This window comes from Salvia splendens, chromosome 10 (genome assembly GCF_004379255.2).
Source record: "Salvia splendens isolate huo1 chromosome 10, SspV2, whole genome shotgun sequence".
NCBI classification, from domain to species: domain Eukaryota; kingdom Viridiplantae; phylum Streptophyta; class Magnoliopsida; order Lamiales; family Lamiaceae; genus Salvia; species Salvia splendens.
In genome coordinates, this window is record NC_056041.1 from 6,524,728 (window position 1) to 6,543,445 (window position 18,718).

The 18,718-nt window shown below is 38.0% G+C and overlaps 2 protein-coding genes and 2 non-coding genes across 4 annotated transcripts; all 4 read right to left on the bottom strand.

Moving 5' to 3' along the window:
* Positions 1 to 131: 131 nt before the first annotated feature.
* Positions 132 to 233, bottom strand: LOC121753477. Its single transcript, XR_006040450.1, has one exon. It is a non-coding gene; the product is annotated as a small nucleolar RNA Z103 (small nucleolar RNA).
* Positions 234 to 360: 127 nt separating this feature from the next.
* LOC121753478 lies at positions 361 to 465 on the bottom strand. The gene has a single exon (XR_006040451.1). It is a non-coding gene; the product is annotated as a small nucleolar RNA Z103 (small nucleolar RNA).
* Positions 466 to 4,612: 4,147 nt separating this feature from the next.
* On the bottom strand, positions 4,613 to 9,148 carry LOC121750536 (NAC domain-containing protein 78-like). The gene is made up of 6 exons (XM_042145085.1): positions 8,799 to 9,148; positions 7,564 to 7,841; positions 7,056 to 7,244; positions 5,730 to 6,263; positions 5,547 to 5,658; positions 4,613 to 5,429 (listed from the first exon to the last, which is right to left on the bottom strand). The coding sequence occupies exons 1-6, from the start codon at positions 8,974 to 8,976 to the stop codon at positions 5,020 to 5,022; spliced, it is 1,701 nt and encodes a 566-aa protein (XP_042001019.1). The 5' UTR covers positions 8,977 to 9,148; the 3' UTR covers positions 4,613 to 5,019.
* An 821-nt stretch (positions 9,149 to 9,969) lies between these two features.
* On the bottom strand, positions 9,970 to 12,780 carry LOC121750256 (NAC domain containing protein 50-like). The gene is made up of 4 exons (XM_042144760.1): positions 12,212 to 12,780; positions 11,444 to 11,721; positions 11,159 to 11,344; positions 9,970 to 10,713 (listed from the first exon to the last, which is right to left on the bottom strand). The coding sequence occupies exons 1-4, from the start codon at positions 12,411 to 12,413 to the stop codon at positions 10,207 to 10,209; spliced, it is 1,173 nt and encodes a 390-aa protein (XP_042000694.1). The 5' UTR covers positions 12,414 to 12,780; the 3' UTR covers positions 9,970 to 10,206.
* Between the last annotated feature and the right edge of the window lie 5,938 nt (positions 12,781 to 18,718).

An 18,718-nucleotide genomic window follows, 5' to 3' on the forward strand; every position in this document is an offset into this window, starting at 1 on the left:
CAGCGTCGAGTCGTCTGGGGTAAAATCCATCACCTCCATCAATAAGTTATGAAATTGATTATATTTCAAAATTTCAATGAGAAAATGTTGATTCTATTGGGAAATAAATGCTAGAAATTAGGGATTAAGAAATGGATCAGAATTTTGGCTTGGATTTTCTCCACATAGAGAAAATAATTAGCGCTCAGTTATTTCATCGTCGAATCATCTGGGGAAAAATTCATCACCTCCATTCAAAAGTTGAGCAAGTCATTTCAATCATTCCAATATAAAATCAACATCACAACAAGAAGTAACATTTCAAGAAAAGAAAATGTTGATTTGATTGGGAAAATATAAAAACTAAATTGAGAATAAGAGATGGATCAGAATATTGGCTTGGATTTTCTCCACAAAGGGAGAAAATAAAGGAGCGCTCAATTATTTCAGCGTCGAATCATCTGGGGAAAAATTCATCACTTCCATCTCTCGAGAATCATTGCAAAGAAGGGAAACAGTATTAAGAAAAAAGGCGTAACAGTTAGAGAACGAAATTTCACCAGTTCTGAGAAAATAAAGCTCGAAACGAGCGAGCTCAGATCGAAAAGCAGAAGCCGGTAGATCAAAATATGGCGTCGGCTCATACGCAACGCCGATTGAATGTTGGGCGCAGGTAATCAGTATTTCGACGCACATAAAAACAGAATTCGTGAGCGAGCACGAGGTTGGGATAAAGAGATGGAGAAAACAGGAAGTTGCAGATCTAAGAGCACCCGCAACGCGTGCCGAAACCGTTCCGCGTGCCGTTCCGCCGGAACGGTTTCGCCGCGGAACGCGTTGCGGCGCTGCATTCCGCTCCCGTCTCGTTCCCATTCCGTGCCGGGTGCCGACGGCACGTAACGCGGCACGGAACAAGCCGCCACGCGCCTGGGCGACGTGGCCGATCCCCGTGCGTGCGTGCTTCCCACTCGCCGGCCCGCGAGTGGGACACGTCAGCAATGACGCAATAATTAATTTTTTTTTTATAAAAATCGAATTTTTAAAAAAAAAATTTTTTTTTAAACGGTAACATTACCGTTTTTTTTAACTTTTTCTTAATTTTTTTAATTTTTATTTTTATTTTCTTATTCTATAAATACACCTAATTCATTCATTTTATACACAACTACACATCTATTCTTCCTACATCAACATCAATTTCTCTCCAATTTTCATATTCTATCTCTTCAAAAAATGTCCGGCGACGGCAATTACGGTGGTGGCGGCGCCGGAGGGTGGGATCTCAACGCGTTCGGCGATTGGGAGACCATGTACAACACACTTGGTGGTTCTGGGTCATCGACGCCGGGCACGCAGGGGTCGGCGACGCCGGGTGGGTACCAACCACCCACTTTCGATGTGGATGCCTACGCTCGAGGCTCCGGCTCGCGGCTTTCCCAGGGTTTGTCCCAGATTCGGGAGGATATCCCCGTTGAACCCACTCAGGGAGGAAGCTACAGGGCTGCGTCTGAGGCACCCGAGGAGGATGAGGAGGAGGAGCCGGAGGATCTGGGCCGGCATCCCTACACCAACGAAGAAACAAAGGCGGTGTACACCGCCTGGCTCACCGTCTCATATGATCCCATCGTCGGCAACCAACAAGCCGCCAAGTGCTTCTGGGAAAAGGTCCGTGATGTCTACCACGAGACTAAGCCGAAAGGGGCCCGGAAGCGCAAATATACAATGCTTCGTGCTCACTTTGGCCGAGTCGATTTACAGGTCAAAAAATTCTGCGGGATCTACTCCACCGAAGCGGCGCACTACCAAAGCGGAGCTTCGGGCGCCGACATACTGAGGGCGGCTATGCGCGCCTTCCACCAGGACACCGGTGTACAGTTCAAATATGTTGATATTTGGCAGCTCGTCAAGGACGAGGAAAGGTGGGCCGGTGGTGTCCGCTCCAGCTCGGGATCAACCTCAAAGCGGACGAAGCACACGACGAGCGGCCAGTACTCGTCTGGTGACACCGATGCGCCCAGTGATCGTGGCACGCAGGAGGTTGGGGTTACGGCCGCCGAGTACGAGGGATCTAGCCGTGGGCGCCGTCGTCCGCAAGGGACGAAGGCGGCGAAAGCGGCTAGAGCGAGGAAGGGCCGAGGAGAATCAAACCAGTCGGCCTCGGGATCGGGCTCACAAGGAGGCTCGAACACACTTATGGTGGCGTACATAACCGCCACAATGGCGGACACTTCCCGCTTCTCGTACGCCCAATACACGGCCTGGTGGAACGGAATTGTGCATATGGCAGGACTACTTGGTCTTCCCCCTCCCCCTAAACCTCGACCGCCTCCGGAGGATGATTCGCCGGCGGAGTAGTTTTTTTATTTTCCCACGTTTAATTGTGTGTTTTTTATTGTGTGTTTTTTATTTTTTTAGGATTTGAATTGTGTGTTTTTTTTAATTTTTTTAAGTTTAAGTTGTAATTTTTTTAATATTGTGTGTTTTTTAATAAAGTATGTTTGTTTTTTAATAAAGTATGTTTGTTTTTTAATAAAGTGTGTTTATTTAATTTAATTTAGTTGGAAATAAAAATAAAAATTGAAATAGAATGAATAGTAATTTAAGGAACGGTTAAGGAACGGTTAAGGAACGGAGGGTTGCAGGTTCCGTTCCTTAGTTAAGGAATGGAGTAAAAAAGTACAGTGGGGCCCTCAAATAGTGGTTTAAGGAACGGTATAGGAACGGTATAGGAACAGCGTTGTGGATGGCCTAATGCATTCAACGTTAATATGTGTGATAGAAAAAAGAGAGAGAAAAAGAGAGAAAAAGAGAGATTAATCCGTGTGATGAGGAGTGGGGAAGGGTAAGGATATATATAGGCGTGAAGAAGGAGGCGGGTTTGCTGAAACCCTAATTTTGGAATTGGGCCGCGAAATAGTTTTGGGATTGGAATCAATTGGGCCGCGAAATATAGTTTTGTTTTGGGAATGGGAATCAATTGAAGTGAACAATGGTGATCCAGGGTTTTCAGTTTTCACGGTCGATTTAAGACCATGGTTATCAATTTATCGTAAAATTAATCGTACGCACTTAATGAATACAAATTCTACATAATTCAACAAAATTAAAAACTAATATTATTATATACATATTTTATTAAAAAATAAATATATTCTTGATGTCCTACTTTAAGTGGAGCATTTATTATTTAACATGAAATTTTATACTCAATATTTATATTATGAATTAAGTGGAGAAAGAATAAAATAAAAATTCAGTACAATTGGAAAATTCAATGTTTTCTCTATAACCATCCTTACCATAAGACCATGTAACATGTTCATCGGTGGTATATGGACTGCCACATCACTTCTAATTAAAAAAAAGAAATATTGAAACAATTGGCCTCTTTCTCTCCTAGACCGAGGTCTCCTCCAAAGCCACCATCAACCATCTTGGTCTCATTGGTTGATATATATTTTTTTATAATTTATATATCTTTACATATATTAAAAAGATTATAAAAATTATACAAAAATTCATAATTTTCATCTATGTACAAATTCATAATTTTCATCCTTTATACATAGAGACTACATTTACTATAGTGCCTACAAAAAAATCTCATCTTTTAGCCTCCTATATTCCTTCTTCTTTGATGGTACTACAATTTATAACTTATAGAGTATTTTTAATTTTCTTTGTTGCCAATCATGGAGGGTGATGAGAATAGTATATTCTATTATTCCCAAAAATTTTATCCTTCCCAAAATTTCAATTGTTCCTAAAATTACTTCCTTAGATTTTATTGTGCAACAACAAATATTTTACAGTATGTAATAATATTATCATTAAAAATAATAGAAAACAAAATATATAATGGTAATGTCAAGTGGCCATTTGTAAACCATCAAAAAAGGGGTTGTTAGGTTGAATGAATATTGATGATGGAAGAGATAGAAATTAATTAAATATTTAAAAAGTGGATGAAGGGGTTGGATTGAGTGATTTTTGATAAACATGGTATAAGGAAATAGAAGTGAGTTTTGTAGTTCAAGAATGCAAGATAAATTTTTATGATTTTCAGATAAGAATATTCACTTGCATACTCTATTCTCTATACTTAGAAGTGAGTTTTGTAGTTCAAGAATGCAAGATAAATTTTTATGATTTTCAGATATGAATATTCACTTGCATACTCTATTCTCTATACTTTGATTTCATTGTCATTGTTGGAAGAATCAAAATAAGTGATGAAAATCTATTTAAAAGAAATGGACTGGAAATGAACTAAAATAAACACCTATTGGGTGGCGGCCAAAGTATTGATATACTTGTGTGAAAATGCATCGAAATTGATAAAATAAAAGCGAATAGAGAAAAGTAGTTGAAATAATATAATAGGTGATCAAATTCATAAATAATATAGTGAAAGAGGAGATAAGATTTTCATAAAGTTATATGAACAATTTTTATGGGACAAATGTAAAAAGAAAATTAAGCATATTTCTATGGGATAGGATACAGAGAGGATATTATTACTACTAGTTTTAGTTTTTAATAAAATGCTTAATGATATGTGTATTCTATCTTATCTCAAATACAATATGGCCACTGCCAGGCATGTGAAAATTGCAAGCTGAAGAAGATAATATATGAAACATAAATAAAGGGTCTATCCATTTTTCAAAAAAGGCGCCAATGAACCACAAGGTTTCAACAGATCAGGACTTCCAAACTCAAGACGCCGTTATTGAGTCCAAAGATGACACATAAAATCACAAGCTGATACCGACCGGAACATCTTAGAACCACGCATGTCATCGCGACAGCAGAGGCCGTATGTCGCAATTCACAACTTAGTCCAGCAATAACTTCAACAACATTAACTGCAGCATGATAGATCCCAATCACACTGCTCTAAGATTGAAAATTCTATTCATCCTAAACATCTGTTTCGACAAAAAGCAAATCTCACGACATCCAATGAGTATGCGGATGAGATCTTTGCTTACGCGATGGTATTAGACAGTTAGAGGGCGTGGAGTTTCCCTGAAAAGATTACTTTGCACATATACAGCTCCCTATCTTGCAGCTGATTGATAGCAAAAGGATCAAGAAGAACATGAAGTAGAACCATTCCCTTGAGAGCAATGTCATTGTCTTCCCGGGAAGTAGACTTACGCTTGACTCCAGACGAGCAGAACCATCCTCGCCTCGAGAATAGCCAAATGAAAGAACAATGTTGAGACTTGTGGGCTTGCTTAGTAACTTGTCTACTTCATTGCCATCCGCAGACAAATTTCTTATCTGAATCATGCCGGCAGTGACATGAACTGAAGTAGAAGGCTGTGACAGAGAATTGAGCCGATGCACAGCAACTTTTGAAGGAAATTCGGCAGCCAAGGCTGGTGGAGCAGGCATGCTGCCCAACATCTGGCTGGCCTGTTTGAGGAATGGATATTGGAAATCTGTTACAAATGAAAGACAGAGTTAGTTTGGACATGAAGAGCTAATCATTCTCAGGAATATAACCAGTGATGCCAGGGCTTGGCAGTAAATACAGGAGTTGTCAAAAGGAGTGGTACCTGATTCATATGTGGATTCGAGCTTATCAGATGATGATCCATCGTCACCATTATTGTTATTGAGAGGTTGTGCACCGGGTAAAGTAGATTGCTCTCCACCAACTTCTGGTTCCTGTCATGATAGTATATGATCACTTAGTTCCAAACGAGCACATAAACTCAATGAATTGGGAGTAATATTACCTCAGAAGGAAGCAACGGTTCACAAGGAAGAAGGTCCTCGCTTGCTAAGGAATCATATGAAGCATATGCAAAGTCTTGAGAATCATATGCAAAGTCTTGAGAATTGCCGATACTGGCATCGTAGAACGTAAAGAATTCCTCAAGCCTGCTGGCAGGAGAGGTATTAGCTTCAATGGGATGTGATAGATCACTAGCTTCAATGAAGCTTGCACTACCATATGGCAGATCTGGTGGATTCTCTTGGAATGGTTCATCAAGTAAGAAATCCAAATCATCAGAATACTCCGACTTGCTGGATTCACCAATGAATTCATGTTTGACTGCTCTTACATCCATATCAAATGGAGCAGGTATATCATACAAGTTATTGTCCTTATGCTGCTCAGGTTCACAATACTGGTCACCAGCACTCAATAAGAGCTTATGGCCATCATCTACGGACTCTGCAGTTTCCTCAACAAAGCTACTGCCATCTGTAGGCTGACAATTCGATTGAAGAGGAGAATCGGTAGATGGATTATCTGATCGAAGGATCTGGCACCAAAAACTTTTCGTTAAATGCACATGACCCGGAAAATAACACTATCACGTAACAGAGCTTCTTACAAGATAAAGTTTGACTGTAATGAGTATTTTAAGGATGGAGATTGGAGACAGATCATTATATAATCTTAATCAACTTTAAGAACACCAAATATAGTAATTGTTTTAAATTTAAATAATAATAAGAATGTGTAAATTGAATAACTGTTTAGTGTTTACATATAGGAACATGATTATCAAACTCATTACCATCAAATCCAAGTTTTGGTTACTTTTATATAAAAAGAAGTTGCACAGGACAAATAACTAATACTCCTACTATTATGTTTAGGTTCCCATTCATTTTGGTAAAAGGCTAAAGCAGCACCAGGATTAATCTCACTGGAAAATCCTACTATTACTCTTAGACCACGTCATTTGCAACATGATCTAAAAGAGATTGTTAAGTTCATGGACATTTTTCATCTGCATTTTTTCCAAGAATGATAACCCAACTCCCCAAGATTGTTAAGGAAACTACTGATAGCCAAGTTTCCAAGGCAAAATTATATAAAAATAATACGGTTCGTTCTAAGTTTCAAGCCGAGCAATCCCAAAAAGTACATCATTTATACCCTCATGGTCCCATAACTTAACTGACATTCAGCCATTCAGGTCAGAAAGGCAATGACAGTGTAAAAAAATAGAAGTCTCAGTACTTAGATCCATGCTTTTATACACATTTTTTCATCAGACAGAATCTGAGGTAACGAATTTGACAAAATATCAGTGGCGTGTACAAACCTGCTCAAGATCATCGCCGTCCAAATAAGCATCATTCCCAAAGTCAACCTCATCTGCAGCCTCTGCTTTTGGAATCAAGTCTGAGTCATCACCCAGCCATTCCTCTTCCACAAATGGTGCTCCGTACTTCTCACCATTCTTTGGCCCTGAGCCACTCTTCTGGAAGACACGGCAGAGCACAAACGCATCCTTTTCCACCAAAGTACATACCATCAGAATATAAAAGGTCACCGGTTCTAAGTTCATGAAAAATTATTACAATATTCACACCAGGTGAATCATCTAACCTTAGATTTTCTATATATAGGAATGTGTGTGATCCTATACTATGCTTAGTGGATGGAAAATGGATAATAAACCTGATGGAATACAAAACTTTTGTAGCATAAATTACACCACCAGTTCCCATATCATGTTCACTCTTTCAACGTCTAAACCTACCCCAATTATTTTGTTTTCATTCACATTGTCAGTGAAAATTTTATGCTGTAAAGCTGTGAGATCCTACCTGATGAATGCCAGCTCTCTCCAACTCCAAGTCAGTGAGTCTGTACTCGTGCATAACCCAGTTGGTTCTCTGTCCCTTCGGAGCACGTCCAATATGATATACAAGAGTCTTCTTCATCCCAACAATCTGCCCTCTGTGGTAGACAGCCCTGTCCTTCCCAGTAGTCTTCCAGTATCCTTTTTCAGTGGCTCTGTTAGTCCTTGCTCCATTACCATATTTCCTATCCAGCACGCTGAAGAAATACCATTCCAGATCTCTAGTCTTCAGCTTCGAGAAGCCTACAGGCGCCAAAGATTACTACTATAAGGCTTGAATTATACACAGACAAATTTAATCAACATGACTAGTGTCCACAGTAAAAATCATAAATCCATCTCTAGCAACAGATGCCAAATCTCAACATAAAAGCAACTATCACTAAAACATTACTACCGAAAGTTAAAAGCTGTATCAGTTAAGCCATTCAAGAAATTTGAGATAGACAAGAACAACTGAAATTCTAGATAAAAGTTGAAACAACACGATCTGCGATCAGATCAAAATGCAACAGCGATTAGTCCAACAATACTTCAGTATAGAACGCATCAACTGGAAATCAAATCCTATAAAATCCCAGTGAACAGACAAATCAGTAGAAATCTTCTAACACCGCCCCCTACAAAAAACAAATTGGGGCTCTTTGTTGCAATCACAAATTATCATATGCAATGAGCAAGCTGAGGTGGAGAGGAATAAGCCACGTCGACAAGCGAGTGTAATCGTCTAATATGAGCTGGCGAAATTGAGCTGACTCAGCGAGAGTGTGCAGCTATAAATAGAAGGCAAAGGGCAGTTGTTATTCATTCATGAAATTTGTGTGAGCTTGCGAGCTGTGGTCATCGTGAGAATCCGGTGATTCTCCGTTGAATGTATCTTGATCATCTTATCATTGTATCTCTTGTTTCCATTTACATTTGGTTCCATTGTGTAGTACTCATTATCAATGCAGTTCCTATTCACTAGTTCTATCGATTTGTCTATTTGATTTGAGTTGCATCTATTATGGAGGTGGAGATATATTGGGGATCTTCACCCCCTTGTTTATTTGCTGATACCGGGAAAATGATGCAACACTCTTCGTCGAGGAAAAGAAATTCCAGTGACGTGCAATGATCTACGACTCTAAATTCAATCATCCCAAACGAAAATTCAAATACAAAAGACGTAAAGACAAGAGCAATAGGAGAAGCGCGTACTTGGAAGATCCCAAGGCTCGGCCTTGTAGATATCGATATCAGAGATCGCACGGAAGCGGAAGCCTCTGCCGCAGACCTTCCGGCGCAGATAGTAGCGCACCAATTCCTCGTCGGTGGGGTGGAAACGGAATCCTGGCTCCAGCGTATTGAAGGAATTCTTCTTCACGGCGATCTCCATTAAAAAAGTCGTCAATTGGCGAAGATTTAGGGTTGAGAATTGGGGTTGGAATGAAGGATGCGTGAGATATATATAAATGTAAAAGGAGTCTCTACTGGATTAGGCGATGAAGAAGTAGCTCAAAAAGTATATATATTCATGAAAAACCTCGATGATCCGAATTTTATTCGGGTTGAGCTGACGGCAGCGCCGCTTGAGTTTCTTTCGGGCACGGGTCGCCGCCGAAGATCCGAATTTTATTCGGGTTTATAAACAACAGTTTTTAGTTTTCATACTAATATTTTTTTATCAACATGGAAAAAACACAAGATTATGTTACATTTTCAAATGTTGGAACTTTTTTGAAAGTATTTATTATCATTCACAATTTATGTATTTTAAATATATTTGGATTAAAATTAGGAAACTTGTTTTTATGAAGTTGGATGTTCAATGTGAAAATTATGAGCTCGAACCTAACCAAATTGATTAACACTCACATTTCTACAACTGGCTTTAAATATGCTATGACGATTTTAATATCTAATACTAGGATTTTACTTCAGTACGAATCACGATCAGTGAATAATACCGATACTTCGATGGAAAATCGATTCTCTGGTTCTTATAGCTTCTTGAAAAATACATATATTACAAATATTTAGATGGATAATACCGATACTTAGATGGAGTATTAAGTACGGGAATTAAATAATACAAATACACAGAATCAGTTGGGAATCATTGAAAATAAAAAAACTAAAAATTCATATTACTATGATTCAATTTTTTCAAGTTTATAGAAATATTTAGAACTGATCAAAATTGACGTACCATTATTATATACCTCAAGTTCAGCCCTTAAATTAGCGTTTTTTAAAGAAAATAGTAATGATAATTCATTCTAGTTGGTAACTCAAATTCAACTTCTTGGATGGAAGAGAAGCGTCTTGTCAACATGGAGAAATAAACTGAGAGAGAACACGGGAAAAACGGAAGCTGTGAACAACGATCGAGATTCTAAACATCATCATTTATTGAAACAAAGACGGTCCGATAAGGAAGGAGAATTTTCGACAGATTCATAGGTCGTCCGCACCGAACTAGGAGAGTTCATACATAATACAGAGGCAAAAATCTCTCTCTACAGCCGCTACTCATCTCCCCATCAAGAACAGAACACAGAATTCAGTTCTGATGCAATAGCGATGGAAACCGGCCCCAACAAAGAAAATTACATGTCGATACCGCCTAGGCATGTCTCCGTAACTCCTCGTTTTCTTTGGTCACTAGCTCGACCCGTGATTGAAGAATGTTGATCATTGCTTGGGCTCTCATCACCTCAATCTTCAAGGTCTCCCGCTCCATGGAGACGTTCAGAATCTCGTTCTCTAGGTTGCTGATAAATTTCAGGTACCCAGGTGGCACCGACTTCTCTAGGTTGGATGAGTCGAATGCTAGTGTGCTCGCGGGCTGTTGGCTCTCTTTGGGCTCAAATAGAGGAAAGTCCAGTAGTCCGGAGGTAAAATTTGTCGTCATCATCATTGCACAAGGATCCTGGCTGGTCGTGGTGGAATCTTCGGATCCATTAGCGTGGCTCGAGTTGGGATTCTCATCAGGCTTCCCCCGTTTGCTCTGAGCTAAAGAGAGCGGCTCGGGGTCTTCTTCTGATCTCTCCCTCTTGCACAAAAACGGAAGAGACTGCATCCCAGTCGTGTTCTCAGCCTGGGGAGGAGCCATCGTTAGAGGGGGAGTGTCCTGTCAACACATTCGAGGCTTAGCAAGCTCATCACAACTCAACTCGATAAATAGTAATGATAAACAAGTTTCAATCCATTATGCAAGAAGACTATGTAAAGCTTAATCCACAAGCAATCAAAGAGCTAGAAGACATGCATGCAATACAAGAAATCTACGCAAACCAGACATTTAGCGAGCTTAGAAATACACAAGTCTTAGGCGTTTTCTAGAAGAAAATCAGTTTCATGACTTGTAAACTATTTTAATTTTGGGAAGACACAAAAGCCTCAAACTAAATAATTGTATCTTTCTGCAGAACACATTAGATCAAATGCAATTATCCAATGAGTACATGGCTAAGTCAAAATATACTTTTTCCTTTAAAGATAGAGCATTTAACTACATAACAAATCACACCAGTGGTGATGAAACATGACAGCAAACAACAACAAGCGAAACACACCTGATCGAGTTCAGTACGCTCGACTCGTGGTTCATCACCATTCGCCACATCATCTTCGGTATCTCCCCCAGGCACCACCACCACTGCATCTTCATCCCATTCTTCTTCGACAAAAGGGGCATACCGGTCCCCGTTGGGGGGTCCTAGGCCGCTCTTTTGGAAGATTCTACACAGCACAAACGCATCCTTCCCTCACAAAGCAACAAATCAGGATCAATCTCAAGATTCCACAACTTTGCAAGTAGAGAGATTCATAGACTTAAATCATGCATGTAACTACCACACCTGTGTCACACCAGCCCGTTCCAGTTCTGAATCGCAGAGCCTATACTCGTGCATCACCCAGTTGGTCCGCTTCCCATCAGGCGCCCGCCCGCTATGGAACACCAACGTCTTCTTCATACCTATGGTTAGACTCTTATGGCGCACCGCTCTATCCTTTCCAGTCGCCTTCCAATACCCTTTACCCGTGGCACGATTCAGCCGAGACCCATTCCCATACTTCCTATCCACGGGGCTGAAGAAGTACCACTCGAGATCTCTAGTCTTCAGAGACGAGTAATCTTCCAAAGCATAAAAAAAAAACTCACATCAATCAGTCATAGCTCATGAACAACACAACATAGTTAGGATCGCCAATTCAATAAAAATCAACAATTAAGTTTTGAAACAAACAGATCCACATTAATATCCTTCTCTTGAATTCAACCACAGCCTTTCCAAAGTTCATAAACTTTTTTTAGTTTTCTTGCACTTCACTTCATAGCTTACTTACTTCAACATATAAAAAGCAATAAATATTTCAAACTCCAAAATCTACTACGGAATAATCAGCGAAATCACACAAAATCAAAACTGAGCTTCACATCCAAACATATACCAAGCTAAAACAGCAACAAAAATCGATCCAAATAATTTTATTTTAAAAAAAAGGAAAATAGGAAAAGAAGCTGCGCCACCACAACGCTACATAAAAGATACTCCACCAATGAAGAAGAAAGCTACGAATTGAAAAAAAATTACTCCGTAGCATTTAGTAGGAGTACAACATACCAGCAAGCTCCCAGGGCTCAGATTTGTAGACATCGATCTCAATAACAGCTTCAAAGCGGAACGGCTTGCCGCAAGCTTTCCTCCTGAGGTAGTACCTGACGAGCTCCTCATCGGTGGGATGGAACCTGAACCCCGGCGCCAGAGAGGTCGGAGAAGGCGCTGCTCCGGCCGCCGTGGCCACAACCGCCACCTCCTGTCCCATTTCCCGCGGCTAGAAATAGAAATAGAAGAAAAAAAGGGTAAAGTGGAGTGATGGTGCTCCCGCAAACTCAACACATCGAGGAGAGGAGAATCAATCCGAAAAAAGAGATAAAGTGGGTGAGGAGGAAGATTAGAAGGCAAGAAAATGGGGGATTTATTGAGTTGGGGTTTGGTTATTGCCCACGGGTTAAGAAATGCAGGAGAGAAGGGGAGTGGATGCTTGCTTGACACGGAAATCGAAAATCGGAAAGGGAGAAGTTGAGAAGAGAGGGCAGTGCGTTAGGCAGCTGTTGTACATTGTTTTTCTTTTTTTCGTTTTTTTTGTCGATATTTGTCCATGAGTTTTTGCTTGCTTTTGGCTGAAGAGTCTCTCTCTTTTCGCCCCCCCTCCTCTTGTTTATTTCTTGAATAAATACAATAATAATACTAAAATATAGTATTTGTGGGGAAATAAAACGCCATTGTTTTGTTGGAGCCCTTGATTGGAACGTTAGAGATTGAGTTTCATTCCATTCTATTTCTAAATGAGTTATCTATTCTATCAAACATGTATTTAATTTTAGCATATTTGATAAGCTGAATAAATTGACATATAAATAGATGGTAATTATTAGTCGCAACAAATATTTAAATAATATTCTACTTGGCAATGACTACGAAAACTTGCAGATTTTGTGGAATTTTTTGTCTAATAAAAAGCGCAATAATTTCGTTAAATCAGTACTTTGTTGTGAGCAAGAAGGAATTCACCTTTTTCTGTAGAATGTGCTTGTGATTGTGGTAAATATTGGTGGCTGGATAAGTGATGTTATGAGAGATATAAGTATTCCAAGTGGGTAAATAGTGACACCAATCATTTTTGTGTGGCACCGTTATGTTTTGTTTCAATATCATGACACTATAGTACTTTAGTTTACAAAGTAGTTTGTCAAAAACATCCATTACTATATTAAAATTGATATAAGTCATGCATGAAATAACTAATTAATTAGAAATTAAAAGTTATTGATATGCCGCAAAACAATACATGAACTTCTAACTAGTCCAATCATGTACCAATATAATAAAAATAATTTGTTCATTCGTACCATATACGTAAAAATAATGTAAGCAAAAAGCTTGACTAACATTAGAAAATATTACTATATATTAGTAATACACTTATATAATACTCCTACTTATGAGGTGCTTATTACTTATTAGTGGGTTTTAGATAGGTTTTTGTTCTTATCATCCCCGGTAGAAAAATCTAAGAAGTTATCCTTCAATAATAATCTATTTCAAATGTTATAATCTTTTTAATGAATATGATGTGTATATAATAAATTGTGTTATCATTTTTTAATTGCTAAATCTTTTTCTATATTTTCTAATAAGATGATATACAAAGGTGCTTCATTAACCCTTATGGTTGTAGAGTTGTAGTAACTCGAACTTCATTTTTGTTGCTAGAAGGGAAGTCTAAAATTGCACTTCATTATCCATTAGTACATCTTCATCTTATCACATCAACGATTTATAAAAAAATCTACAAAATATTGAGATTAAAAAGATAATTAAAACATGAGTACAACCATCTGAAAAGATGACTCCCAACATTCATATAAATCAAAAGCATTGAGATTATTATAACATGACAAAATAATAAAGTAAGATTACCACTTCATAAAACTTCAAAGCAAGAAACCAAAGTTGACCCTCCTATTGAAACATGTTACTTGCAACTCAAAAAGTGGATTCAGATAAGCAAAGCAGCAATACTTCTTTGACTTTTTCTTGCAAAACAAACAAAACTTTATCATTTTTCCATGTGAGAATTGGACACACAGATGGTAGTACCACTTTGCTCAAGCTACCTGCAACACTATATACAAAGGAAATGACGTTTTTACACACTGTGATTCAACAAAATTTCAATATTGCTGCATCATAATATCCAAACATGACTGACTTTTCTACATTTTTGGGGTCCAAATTGGCTCTCCCCTCATGTGACTACCTCTGCAAAAATGACAGCCATACACTCAGATTGTTATCTTTTCATTGTTTGTGGAGTACTACTAATTTGCTTGTTCAACTTAAATCTTAATCTGATGTGACTGAAAGAAAACTCATGCGGAAAAATGCAACAATATTCATTTGATGGTTAGCCAGTAGGAGTTATTGTATTTTACTCAAGTGAAGAGAAGTGGTGGAGTTTGATCACAAAATCTACCTGAAACTTTAATTTCGGTTGATTTAGATCAAAATTACAACTCCATCCGTTCTTTAAAAATAGAGTGTTTTAACATATGGTACCTGAATTTTGAGATTTCACCATAAATGGTTTTTGAACTTTAAAATATCGTGCATAGTTCATGAATTTAGGGGATTATCTCATCCACGGTGCTTTTTCACTATTTAACTCTATACACTATTTATGATATTTTTAAAATTCCATTTATGTTCAAACCTCAAAGTTCCAAAGTTTTTGATACCATTTATGTATTTAATTCTTAAAAATAGCTATGTACATTTCGGTTAGTCTTTTAAAATTATGCATTTTTTATTTTAAAATTTTATTGTCTCTCTAATGAGGTAAGACACATTTGCCACTAACGTTATATCAATAACTTTTTCTTTTATATCTTGGCTTATTAATTGTATACTCTCTCTGTCCCATAAAAATAAGAACTTTGGGGATGACACGAATTTTAATGTGATATTAGTAAAATAAGATAGAGGTAGAAACAAAAAGTGATTTAAGAATTGTTAGTAGAGAATGAGACTCACCTTATAAAAGAGAAAAACATACCAAAAATGAAAGATATATGACTATTTTTGTAGGACAACCCAAAATGGTTAAATAAAACTAATTTTATGTTACAAATGAAGTACTAAAATTCTTACCTTTTAAAATTTTTTTATTTTTAAAGATGGAAAAAGAAATTTTATATCACTTAAACTACTGAAATACTATATATGTTTCATTAAAAATGAAAAGTTTTACTTTTTAGATTGTTCCATTAAAAATGAAACATTTCCTAAACTGAAAACATCTTTATTTCTACTATTTTTCATATCTCTTTATTCTCTTTTCATTAACTCACAAAATAACACTATATAAAAATTAGTGTTGATATTCAAATATTGCATATTTAATGAGACGGAGAGAGTATACTACTAGTACTATAATTGTGCTGCGTGTGTACGTAGTAGAGCCGTTATTAAAAACACTTCAAATATAGAAATAGAATGTATTATCAGGCTACTGAATACTGTTCGAGTTGGAGCAATAATTTAAGATTAATAGAAAATGGAAGAATAAATAAAAATAAAAGATGAATATGCCGAAAAGACAAGTGGGGCCCAGAAAGGAAAGGGACATGCATCTGAGTCAACATGCAAGAACAAATCCAATGCGAAATAAATAAGGATGGCTGTTAAATAAGAATTGAGTACAAGTAAAGCAATTCATTGCCCATGGCTGTTAAATAAGAATTGAGTACAAGTAAAGCAATTCATTGCCCATCCAATGGAGCATACACGTCGATATTCTTACAATTCATTGCCCATCCAATGGAGCATACACGTCGTATTCTTTGGCAAGAGCATGAATGTGGGCCCGGACCTACTTTTATTAATTTTTTACTCCTTGCTCTTTCTAAGAGCACAACACCCATATTCATGCTCTTATACAAGGACATGCTCGAAGGTCCTACCATTTTATTATTCAATTTAAATAAAAACATTTCCACAATATTAAAATGCATTTAAAATAACCGGAATACTAATACAAATTACCAAAAAAAATTTACATAATTAAAATCCTAAAAATTTAAAATTACATAATTAAATTCATAAAATTAAAAAAACCCACTACTCGTGGCTGAATTTCGCTCAAATGTGTTTGATTAGGTCTTCAGTCTTCTTGTAGCTCAATGTGGGTTCTAGTATCGCGCATTGTGTGTCTTATTTCGATCATCTCGTCCACCGTCGTATGCACACCTCGCGTGGGGGAGACCTCGCGGTTGAGCTTCCGACTTCATTCTCGTCGTAAAAGTTAGCCATCCTCGGTCATTCGTCAGCTATAATCATGCTGTGCAAGATAATACACGTGTACATGATGTCCTTGATATTCTTAACGTACCACGGTCGAGACGGGGACTTCACAATATTGAATCGGGCTTGAAGGACCCCAAAAGCTCTTTCGACGTCTTTCCTAGCAGACTCTTGACGCTGCGTAAAAAGAACTCGTCTCGGGTCTTGCGGATTGCTGAACGTCTTCACGAAAGTCGACCACCTTGGGTAGATATCATCGGCGAGATATTAACCCATGTGGTATGCATTTCTGTTGACGGTGAAGTCGATTGCTAGTGCTACACCATTCAAAACATCATTGAAGAGTGGCGAAGAATAAAGCATGTTCAAGGCGTTGTTGGATCCAGAAACACCGAAATATACATGCCAAATCCATAGGCGGTAGTCGGCGACCGCTTCAAGGATAAGCGTTGTGCAATTCTTCCACTTCCAATGCATGCAGTCAATGCTGCCAAGCATACCGGGAAAACCTTTGACTGTTTCATGAAGATGAAGCAATCGTTGACAATCTTCGGTGGTGGGTGCCCAAAGGAATTCATCACCGAACGCAGAACGAACGCCGTCGCAAAAATTTTTGAGGCATAGGATTTCAGTTGACTCACCCACATGCAAATACTCATCGAATAGGTCAGCTGTTTGCCCAGTAGCAAGTTGTCGGATGGCACAAATACACTTATGCAACGCCGAGAGACTTTGCTGACCGGTTGCGTCTCTACGTGATTGAAAGTATTAAACACGGACGGACAATTTGTCGACAATACGCATAAACAACCGTTTTAATATGCGAAAACGGCGCCGAAAGTAATCTTCCAGAAACCGCGGTTGGTCGGAAAAATAGTCGGCAACGAGCCTTTAGTTGGCTCCCTCCCGGTCACGAGTGATGTAGCGGCGAATTGATCTAGTTGGTCGAGGAGGAGTGGCGGGGGTAGTGGCGGCGACATAGGCTTCATAGGCGGCACGATATTGTTCATAGTATTCTTGTTCTTCGCGCTCCGCTTCCGCAATGATATCAGTGAAATCCATTTTTGAATTTTTTAGAGAGAGTTTGAGTGAGAGAGGAAGACGTAGATGAGTTGTATGAAAAAATATGAATGAGAGATAATTTGATGTGAAAAATGGATGATGAATGTGTGTATTTATAGATGATTTTGGGATTTAAAAAATTATAAAAAATAAAAAAGTTTAAAAAAACGGCAATGAAACGGCTATATTTTTTGAGAATCTAAAAAAATAAATATTTTTATATTATTTTCAATTAAAAAAAATCTAACGGATAATCCGTTGGCAAATAGAAACGCACTACGTCGCCTGCTCAGTGGCACGGCCGAGCTCGATGCATTGAGCAGCGCCGTGCCAGCAACGAGAGCGCAGCGACGGACAACGCGTTCGTCCGTCCCATCGAGCTCCGCTATGGATGCTCCTAAGAAACCTCTCCTCAATATCATACACTTATTTTTTATTCCATATATATATATATAAATGTATGCGACTGATATCTCAATTTTATAAATTTTGAAAATTGGAGGATAACAGTAAAGTAATCTTGTTAGATCTTTAAACCCGTGCACGAGTGAATCTCACGTGTGAAGAACTAGTCAAATACTACTGTGGCGTACGGCCGCCTTACTTTAATATTCCAAGTTCAGTTTGAAAAGTTGTTACTCTCACTTTATCCTACTACTACGAGTATAGACTATAGAGTATTATTCATTTATCACTCTTAATATGACACATAGTAGTAGTAATATTTTAATGTTATAATGAATTTATATTTCTGAATTCATTGGGTTGCCTTTCCTTCTGGGAGAGGTAATACAAGGTCGGTGCAATTGCATTTTCTACTGGAGAATAAAAAATTGATATGCACGCTTTTTTGCTATCAATAGTTCAATACCACGTCACATCTGTTTTTAGATCCAAAGAATTTTCTTGCTACGCATGCAAGATTTTAGTGATTATAGAAGAAAAACAATTCTTTTCCTTTTTTTTTGACAAAGAACAATATCGTAACTTTTTATAGGCACACACCAAGCTAAAAAAAATCCGCAGCATAACTTTATTTTAATAGTAGTTCGCATTATGGGAGAGGTTGATGATTCAATCAATTATGGCAAATACGTACACTATACTTGATTGGATTCTTGATTGTTTAACGTATATAGTTAGTTATACTTATTATATACTAATTTCGTATTTGAAAAAAAATAAAAATAATTGAAATGACAC

Bases quoted from the DNA above. Each gene is read 5' to 3' on its own strand.
- LOC121750536 (XM_042145085.1), bottom strand. From the start codon at position 8,976: ATGGAGATCGCCGTGAAGAAGAATTCCTTCAATACGCTGGAGCCAGGA. The intron at 7,245-7,563 runs GTAGGATCTCAC...TTGGTGGAAAAG, and splicing joins AGAGAGCTGGCATTCATCAG to GATGCGTTTGTGCTCTGCCG. The intron at 6,264-7,055 runs GTTTGTACACGC...TTTTGGTGCCAG, and splicing joins ACGGCGATGATCTTGAGCAG to ATCCTTCGATCAGATAATCC.
- LOC121750256 (XM_042144760.1), bottom strand. From the start codon at position 12,413: ATGGGACAGGAGGTGGCGGTTGTGGCCACGGCGGCCGGAGCAGCGCCT. The intron at 11,345-11,443 runs GTGTGGTAGTTA...TTGTGAGGGAAG, and splicing joins AACGGGCTGGTGTGACACAG to GATGCGTTTGTGCTGTGTAG. The intron at 10,714-11,158 runs GTGTGTTTCGCT...ATGTGTTGACAG, and splicing joins AGCGTACTGAACTCGATCAG to GACACTCCCCCTCTAACGAT.